At 31.0% G+C, this 10,028-nt stretch overlaps 2 protein-coding genes across 2 annotated transcripts in view; one reads left to right on the top strand and one right to left on the bottom strand.

Moving 5' to 3' along the window:
- Positions 1–10,028, top strand: part of LOC119672781 (cyclin-dependent kinase 14-like) — a gene marked incomplete in the record, with an annotated part of 829,514 nt that overhangs the window by 682,708 nt on the left and 136,778 nt on the right.
- LOC119678598 (transcription factor IIIB 70 kDa subunit-like) lies at positions 5–2,770 on the bottom strand (the record flags this gene model as incomplete). The annotated part of the gene is made up of 6 exons (XM_038090525.1): positions 2,641–2,770; positions 2,054–2,175; positions 1,567–1,975; positions 1,280–1,514; positions 1,104–1,225; positions 5–1,027 (listed from the first exon to the last, which is right to left on the bottom strand). Coding segments are annotated over exons 2-6 (1,809 nt in total), but the record flags the coding sequence as incomplete, so codon positions are not given.

Here is a 10,028-nt window from a genome sequence, read left to right on the forward strand (position 1 = left end):
TGTATGCTTTTTTCAAAGCGAACCTAACTACTTCGTCAGATCTTCGTTTTAAGATTGTAGCTTCTTTCGATATCAAATTTGGATCATTTTGATTTTCTGGATTGAATTTTTTTGATCTTACTTTCGTCAATATGTCGGCATATGGCAATTTGGTTTTGGACTCCTTAGGTTTTGTTTTCTCCTCAGAGTTCCACTTCTTCAATAACTCTTGTTTTGCTAACTCATCATTGTATTGTGTGGGACACTGACAGGTTTGTTTTACTAACTGCTCATTAAACATTGACCCATTTTCATACTTTTTTCCCGCGAACTGGATTCTTTGCACAGTTGTTGTCTTTGGAGTGATGGTGTTCTGCGATTGCAACTTTACACCAGTTCCGTTTTGCTTTAGTACTTTAGCCAAATGTTCAGCATATTCTTTTTGAAATGTGTTTGATTGCGTAATGCTCTTATCATTCACACCCAATTGTAGTTGTTGTTGTGAAAGCAACTTTACCATCTCCTCTTTGTATAATGTTGAATAGTTCATGTTTTGAGTCTTTAAGTTTTCATTATATTTTATATCAGTTCCAATATTTTGTGCTTGTAGTTTGTCGTTTTGTGTATCAACTGATTTGCCAACGTTGTCTTTAGAATTGCTTTCGGCAGAACCATATTCATCTTGCAGTAGTTTTTGCAGTTTATCGATATTAGTTTTTGGAATTTTAGTGGTGATCGGTACTTGCTCTTTACCATATAATTGATCTGTACCTCGGTTCTTTGCTAATAGTTTTTCCACTCTATCCGCGTATGGTGATGAGAATATAGACTCTTGTGTTGTCAAAATTTCACCAGGCTTTTCGTCATACATAACTTTTTTGGCGAGTAACCTTTCCAGTTCATAACCAGTCGGAGTTGGAAATTTAGAATTTCGTGGCATCAACTCCTCTGCATACGGAACCATAAGTTTGAAGCATCCGCTAACTGTAACATATGTAATACCTGCGACTTCACTTATCCTTTTTTGTGTAACATTAAGATCTGCAATCTATAATTACATATATAATAAAGTTTTTATTGAAATTTAAAACTTGTGTAAGTTTATTTATTAATATATTTCGTACTTTGCAAGCCATTAGAATTGCAGCAGCAGCAATGGATATTGGTGATCTACCCGAACATAATTCCATTTCTACCGTTTTTTCAGAAATATGTATTGCTGCATCTTTCACCGATTCATCAAGACCTATACAATTATTTTATTGTTAAGCGATAAATGTTCACAATTTTGATTACTTACCTAAAAAGGAACAGAAACGATTCATATAGTCAGATCCATCTATTCCACCGGCACTAATTCCAAGCAATTTTAAAATAAGCATATAGCAACGTCCCAGCTCTTTTTTATCGACTGTAGCAGCTGCACATATTTCCCTTAATGTTCTTGGCGAACCTTCCTGCCGACAAGCTATGTATAAGCATGATGCCGCCCTTGTAAAATTCGAATAATATGAATGACGTTTAAGGTCATGAACCTAAAAGAAATAAACACGTGATTTGTCAGTTGAATAATTGTTCTATATATACCTGTTTGTATATGTCACAAGCACGGTCAGCGATATGAGATGGTGCATTGACGCGATCAGCCATATCATTGATTGCACGAAATGCTGGTTGTAGGGTACGGTTACCGGTATAACTAAAGCTTAGCGGTGAATTTAATAGAGATGATTTGATTTTTCTGTTGAAGTTTTTTGGGAAGGCAAGTGAGGTGGAAAGATTATTATTGCCTAGTAGATTAATTTCCGGATCACCGACACGACTGCGTTGTTCGGACTTTTCGTCATTATGAAACATACGCCATTCTTGATGGACGTCAATCACTCGATCTCCTACAACTAGGCCACACTTTGAACATACTAAATCACCAGCATTATAGTCATTTATAAGTGGAGAAGTAGGATCATAGGGGCAAAGCAATTTGTAGACATGATTACTGAATAATTGAAAACCAAAAAAAAAGTAGAAATGAAATATAACTTTTAACTTTAATATTTTTTAATTGAATATTTACCCTTTCTCTTTTCCACTCATATTAATAAACTTTTTTTGAATAGTTTTGCGAAAAGAAATTATGAAATTTAATTTTAAATTTTGGCTTTTTTGATGTAATCCAGTTTACAATTTACGTTGGAGCTAAGGGATCAAAGAAAATATGCATTTAAGAAATAAGATATAAGAGAGAAAGGTTAGTAATGAAAGTTAAGAAGTGGGAATTAGAGAGGGAGAAAGAGAGAGAAAAATAAATAGAGAAAGAGAGACAGAGAAAGAAGTGGAACGATCAGAAGAGCGTGACCTAAAAGGAAGATTTAGGGTCTAAATGAAATTTATAATTCAGTAATGGATAATCGAACCTAATAGATGCAAACATTTTTAAGCTATTACATCTTAACAAATAATTTAAAATCAATAGATGGATTTATTGTTTTAGAAAACAGTTTTTTGTCAGTCATTACCTTTTACCCTAACCAATTTGTTTTTTATATTAGTTTAATAGAAGTTACTATTAATATTTTTGTGAATATGCCACGTCTTTTCAAGATTATTATAGTTCACAGCTGAGCTATATATAAAATAATTAAAATTAAAAAAACTACTCACATTATTATATATTGTGTTTTTGCTACAAATGTAATATACACAAATATATATTTTTTTTCATAAATACGTTGTTAATTGTTTTAATCTGTCCACGAACGTTCTAGAGAATCAAGTTCTTTGAGTTTATGAAATAAAATAAACTTTTTCCAAATTCTAATTTGACATTACTGACAGGTTGTTGAGTTTCTATTAGACAGGGTTGTACTCTAATTTTTTTAGTAGCAGATTTTTTAAAATAGGATTAGATTTGTAATTATGTATTATTATTAATTACGTATATAGGATATGTGTAAACATAACATTGAGGGTAAATTAACACTGTTCTGATATAAGCTTTTTCTATTTATCTTTTCGTTATATAGTGGTCACAAGGACCCATGCACATTGAAAGTATATTCTCTAAAAATGTACCCAAATGTAAGCTTTATTTTGTCTTACTGGAGTACGAAAGAACTGCTTCTGTTTTGTAGGCATAGACAAGTAAAATATGACGCTTTATGAAGTGACTAATTTAGATATTCGGTAACACTTTCATCTAGTACGTTACAAATAAAAAATAAGTAGCAAAATTTTAACAACGGTGAGATAACGCTAGCTATTAATGTCTTATTTAAAATCTGTTCGTGCTTTGTCTTACAGAAAGGAACAGCAGACTAAAAACTGGCTGTACTGTACTGTCTCGCCAAATGTATGTGACGATATTTTATGAAACTCCAACCGTTATTTATTGAGTTATGATTGTTTGATTGATTCCATATTTGGTACTTTTAAAACAATTCAAAAAAATATTTGCTTCATTTGAATACACATTATTATTTAATGGGAAGCTTATATCGGGAAAATTCAGTAATGGTTTGATAAGTATTACGCCCATTCTGTTCCTCTAAAGTTTATTGTTTGAGATTTACAGATCTTAAACGTATAAAAATAGCTGAAACTGAACAATCTAATCTGAATGGCGAAATTTGTTTGATTGTTCCAAAAAACATCAAAAGTAGCCATTTTAAATGACAGGGAATTAAAATTTATATAGATAGCAGATACTTGAAAGATATCGAAACATAATGCTGCTTGAAGCTGTTTATTCAAAATGGATTAGTTTTGTTTTTTTTTTTGTAAGAACAGATAAAATCTGAATCCATTACTGCCCATAAGTATAAAAATAAAAGTCAATTGATTCGAAAGAAAGAATTTCATCCAAAGTGACCAAAAAAATTATTAATGGATGATAATGATGGACTATCTTAAAACATATTTTAAAATTGTGAACCTTTTTATAAATCAAATGAACAATATGTAACTATACACATTTTAAATAGTTTTACTTACTTATTGGATAAGTCAAGTCAAAATTTCACTTACAGCAGAAATTTCTCTTATATACCTCTATAGCAGTAGCAATCGAAGAAATTACAAATTTCTAACTTCACAGTTGAAAAATAACTAGGCACTATTAAACTTTCTGAAAGTAATAATTTGACTTTTGCTGTCAAATTGCTGGGTTGCTATAAGGTAACAATCACATTGTTGATTTTAGTAGTATTTAGTAAAAGCGGTTTTCATTGTTTAAAAATTTTATACAGTTTATAGAAGTTTTGTGTTTTATATGAATTTTGTAACAATTTAAAAAATTTCCAAACTCTATCCATCTTTATTTTTATCTATGCTTTGCTCTCTTTTGTATTTAGTTATACTTTTATAATATTGTAAGAATTCAAGAAAATTTTGTCAGAGTGTAAAAAGGCATCACAAGTAGTTAAAAAGTCTAAGACACCGGTATGGAATGAGCATTATATAGTATACATTGATCAGTTTGGAAAGACAAACATAATAAGTCTTGAGTATAATAAGTGTTATGGATGTGTTCAAGAGGTAGTATCGTAACAACTGACTTTAAATAAGAAAGAAGAAGGGATTATGTTTTATGAATGTGCTATGTTATAGCTTAAGCCGATGAAGATTAGAATTTCGTTGTGATTTTAGCTCACACTTGGCGTATTCTTCAGATCTGGCATCCAATAAAATTATAAGTAGAGTTTATTAATGTTGGAAACTGCTAGAATAATTATATTGTAGTTTCAAAATAATATATTTATGTATAAATCTGAATTTTATCTTTTAAAATAAGGAAGTCGTTCAGTGGAGTATAAAACATATGTACTTACACACTTTTAATACTTATAACAATATACATATATGAAAATAAGATTAATATGACAAATTTCCCGGCAGTTTTAATAAATACATATTTAGTTTTCATGACAGCAAGGTCACAGCACTACTGACAGTGTTTTTAAATTGCATTTTGATTAAATGTTGTCAAAGAAAATAAAATAAATTATATGCATTGTATCTGATAGTTTTTGCTGTACACTTTACCATATAACATACGTGTATTCCTTCAGTAAAATTTGTACATTTTATGCAACTCACGACAATGACAATTCACGGCAGGACCTTTATGACCTACAAGCGTGTCACTTTGTCATTTTTTCGCTGGCCCCAGAGGCGAAAAGCCATCATACTTTAACACTTAACGAGTTTGAAGGGAATCCATGTAGCCAGCTGTGACAAATCGCTCCAGAGACTCCATTAGCTATACAAGCAGCAGCCAATCAAAATTTAGTTTGTTTTGATGTATTACTGAAGTGTTTGTTGGCAACGGGGCCTGACATTTCGTTAGTTTATGTTTAATTTTATAAAACAATAAATAAATACAAATTACAATATATTTACTTATTTTGTTACGTTACACTTTGCTGGCTGATATTGTGCAATGCATCGACTTGAGCTTTGGTTGAGATAAAGTATTTTTTACATAAGTCGTGATTTTAATCAAAAATTTTTTATTTTAGTTAATATACTTAAAAAATTTTACTTTCAAATAGCAAATATTTTACAGTTCTCTCAAATGCTTTTTCACATCAATAATTTTTAATTTGGCCCACAGCAATTTTACAACTGGTTTAGCAATATTTCCTTACTGCAAGTACAGGTATCTGTGGATGTTGTTAGTAGTAATATCTATTGGTCCAAAACTTCGCCGGTCGACGCGTCGCGTTCGTGACAAATTTAACCTAATGAACTGAAATTAACCGCAACAAGAAGAAATATGAGTCCTCATGCACTTAAAGTGGTCAAAATTATTACTGCCTGCATTTTTTGGCTAAAAAATGTGCAATCTGGCAACTTTTAATGAGGTGACTCAATAAACACCGAATTCGGCAATTTGTGGGCTGTAAGTGATGTTTAGATACAACTTCCAATTTGTGTTAAGAGCGCGTAATGGCTTCTTTATTTATTCCTTTTTCGATTTACTGCCATTGATTGGAATATTTTCTGTATCTTTAGCGGTAGTTGTTGCTGACAATTTAAATTTATATTGCATGCTTAATCGGGATGAGGAAATTAAAAATTCAAAATCGTTCGAAAAATGTAATTAAATCTATAATAAAGATATTATGTTGCATAATATCAATGCTCTTAGTTTTTTTTTGTATTTTAAGTATAATAGTAAATAAACGATGTAAAAAACATAATAATTATTTATAAAAAGATACAAAATAATATTAAAAAAAAACAATTTTGGCTAGCCAAATTTAAAGTAATCTGCATGAATACTTATTAAATTAAAGTAATATTACTTTTATAGAATAAATTTGTATGCTTTTATGCACAAAATCTGGCGCATATCTGTTATCGTGAAACGTTTGTCTTAATAGAACTTACAACTATATTATCAACTTGTGCGCCATTGTGGCGACAACTTCAATGCCACTAACAACAACAACCCTGCTGGCATAACAGCCCAGGCGGTATAACAACCCTGCTGCTGGTGTAACAACCCTGATGACGGTAAAGTGACACGTAGTGTAAAAGTAGCGCTAATGACAGCATTTTTAATTCCGTAAAGTTAACGAGGCAAAGGCAAGACATTTCTAATATATTATACATCGGTGAGTAGCAACAATATGTGTATTCAACTTGCAATATAAATTTCTTGAAAGAGAGATGACTTTTGACTTGATCGCACTGAAACTACTTTTTTAGAATGAGTTAGGAACACCCCAGCCAACAGATTGCTTAAAACTTGACTGAGAACACATTTTGGTGATAATGGATAGGAAGATAAAGAGTTTTGTATTTGAATTTTCAAATGATGGACTTTTGACTTAATCGCACTGAAATTACTTTTTTGGAATGAGTTAAGAAGACCTCTGCCGACAGATTGCAAAAAACTTCAGACTGAGATCATATTTTGGTAATCATGGATAGAAAGATAAAGACTTTTGTATTTGAATTTAGCTAAGCTAGGGGTAAGAACGATAATTAGAGGCGGTGATGGGTTTAGTAGGGTATACTCGCGTCAACAGAATTATTAAGGTGGAGTTAACAATTTCAAGAAAAAGAGTAATGAAGAGAAAAAAATGTTGAGGAAGCCTTCAAGAAAAGGTTCGAAAGAGATTAGCGGAAAGTTAGATAATCAACACTAAGTAATGGTTAGGTTTGTTTCAAATTGATATTATCTATATATATATACTTTAAAATATCCAAAATGTTTAGTTAAAATGCGATAAGTTGTTGGTTTCGGTAAACTTGAATTCAATTCCACTAATTTCAATGAAGATACTGTATAAGCTTTGATAAATTTATGTTTAGTTTGAGGGTACCTATGGGGATAACGGCTTTTGGTTGTCCAGCTTGTCATTTATATCCACATGAGCATTCCTAAACTATGTTTACTGCACATGGACTCTGCAGCAATGTGAGCAATTATCCCTATGATTTTAGTTTGACAAGTTTCGTTGCAGTAAAATGTTTATAAATTTTTAAACAGCACTTAGTATTAAGTTTTCGTTCGAGGTTCATTACCGCTCAGATAAGAGGAGTTGAAACATGCTGTCGGGTGCAATAACTCCACTTGTATTATATGCAAAATATTTGAAATTTCGACAGTATATTAGTAAAGGATTTGCATACTGACGCAGATAGTTGTAAGTTTCTCGATTGAGGTTTTCCAATTCTTAAAATATCTCCTTTACTTTGGACCCTACCATCAACAATATTTTTACCAAATATAAAAAGTTTTATTATTATAGTTAAATTGTTTTATTCTTTAAATGTGTTCTTTATTTTGGACCCTACGATGAAAAATGTATTTTCCAAATGTAAAAACTTTTATTATTATTGTTAATTTGTTCTATTTTTAAAATGTCTTCTTTATTTTGGATCCATAAACCATACCATAAACAACGTATTTACGAAATATAAAAAGTTTGAAAGGTTCGAAGAGTAATGAAAATGACGAGTACTTAGCAATACTCGAAACAGCGTTGTATGGTCAGCGAAATTTCAATAAATTAACTAAAATTTTTGTTGTTCTCTTTTCATTACTATTCGAAACCTTCTAACTTTTAAATTATTTTTTTTCGTCATTAGAGGAGTCACTTTCGGTAAAAAAAAATTAATGAATAAAAAATTTAGTAATCATAGTTCAAATTTTAATTTTTTTGGACAATTTGTTAAAATAGTTTTAAGAATATCATGTGTTAGTGTTTATTTCTTCAGTTAAAAGTTGATCTGATTTTAATGATCTGAAAATGTCTTTAGTCCAGTTTTTCACGTAATTCAACCTATTTGTCAAATAGCAAACGTGCAATTGCTTTGTGACAGTTTGTAATTTTTTTTCTAACTTAAGTATGGTTTAATATATTTTTGTTGAAATGCATTTTTGCATAATAAAATAATAACAATAACAATAATAGTAGTAATAATGTGTGAATGTAACTATTTAAGTTTCATGTAAATGATTCATGTTAAACGCGTGTAAATAAACCAAATTGGTCACGATTTTGATATTTTGTTTATTGTTGCTATTGCCATTGCTGATGCTGTTGCTATTGTTGTTGCTATTGTTTTTGTTGTTGCTATTGCTATTGCTATTGGTTTTGTTGTTGTTGTTGTTGTTGCAATTGCTATTGCTATTGGTGCATTTGATGTTGCTGGTGTTGTTTTTGGTTGAAGTTGTTGCTGCTACTGTTACTGTTGCTGTTGCTGTTGTTACGTGTATGTTATTACATGTCTTTGTTTTCATTAATGTAATTATGTACACAGCATGTATCCCATTTTTGTTCGAGTACCAATATTGACTGCAAGTTGCAACACAATTTAAATTTTTCAATTGCCCGTTTGGTAGCACATTTTCATTGAGTTTGCATTTTGCATATTGCACTTTAGTTCTAAACGAATTCAAAGATATGAAATCCAAATGGCTCAGTGCAATCACAACATACGCCACAAAATTCACAACAAATTATAGTCAAAATAAAGCCTTTAAGCTAACAAAAAACAAGCTGCCTAATTAAACTTTATAGGTTGGTTTCGGTTTTAGAAATCCAAATGCAAAAAAAAATCCAAGGAATTTAGTTGAGAGTGGGTCATAAGCAGCACACATACTAGATTGAAGCAATCTTTTTTCTGTAGTATTTTTATTGGAATTTCAATTTGTATGCGCATGCAAAGTGTATTATCAAAAAAAGATACAGTAGCACGCGATATAACCAAGCAAATAAAATAATCAAATCAATATGAGTGAAAAAAAAATATATATAATTTAATCAGTAAATGTTACAACATGTGCAGCTTAAGCATTTGCGCAGACGCAACTCACGGCAAGTACAGGAACGTTAATTTCAATTAGTTTACTTAGATTCTGCGAGCAACCAAATTGGTACACCTGCGGCGCTGACTTTAAGTCACTGCACCGTCCACTGCGTCTAATGCCATAAATTGGGATACTTAAATGGCGATGCTGGCCGCGAGTACCAATATGAAATCAACGTCACTTGATATCCTAGAAGTGTACGCATTTGTCAATATGTCAATATTGTTGACATATGCAATTTATCATTATGCGATGTTTATGCTACTTCTCTATCAATATGGAGCACACAAAATACGACTAATTCGCAGTACCGCAGTCACCATATATGCCACGCTACCAGTTAGTGACTTAACAAATGCTTCTAAAGATAATGAATGCACCAGTTTAGGCAAGTTACTCTATCGTATGTACATTTTTTGTATTTATGCAAATAAGTTAGTATCTCTATGCGCCATTAGAAACTTTTACTGTCAAATTAGGCTCTAGGTAGAAAATCTAGAACTTTTGTCGTTGAGTTTTATTTTGTATCTTCAATGATTCAATACTGATAAAATTAAGGCATAAATCTAAGAAGCGCTTCATACTATGGCCGGGTGCATGAAACCTACTCTCCACCTGTGGTTAGGAACATGTAGGAAAGTTTTAATAAATCATGTTTAATATATAGAAACATATTAATTATGCATGTTAAATTAATTTTTTATGCATTAATTTTACATTTGCT

Source organism: Teleopsis dalmanni, chromosome 1 (genome assembly GCF_002237135.1).
Source record: "Teleopsis dalmanni isolate 2A chromosome 1, ASM223713v2, whole genome shotgun sequence".
In the NCBI taxonomy this organism is placed as follows: Eukaryota; Metazoa; Arthropoda; class Insecta; order Diptera; family Diopsidae; genus Teleopsis; species Teleopsis dalmanni.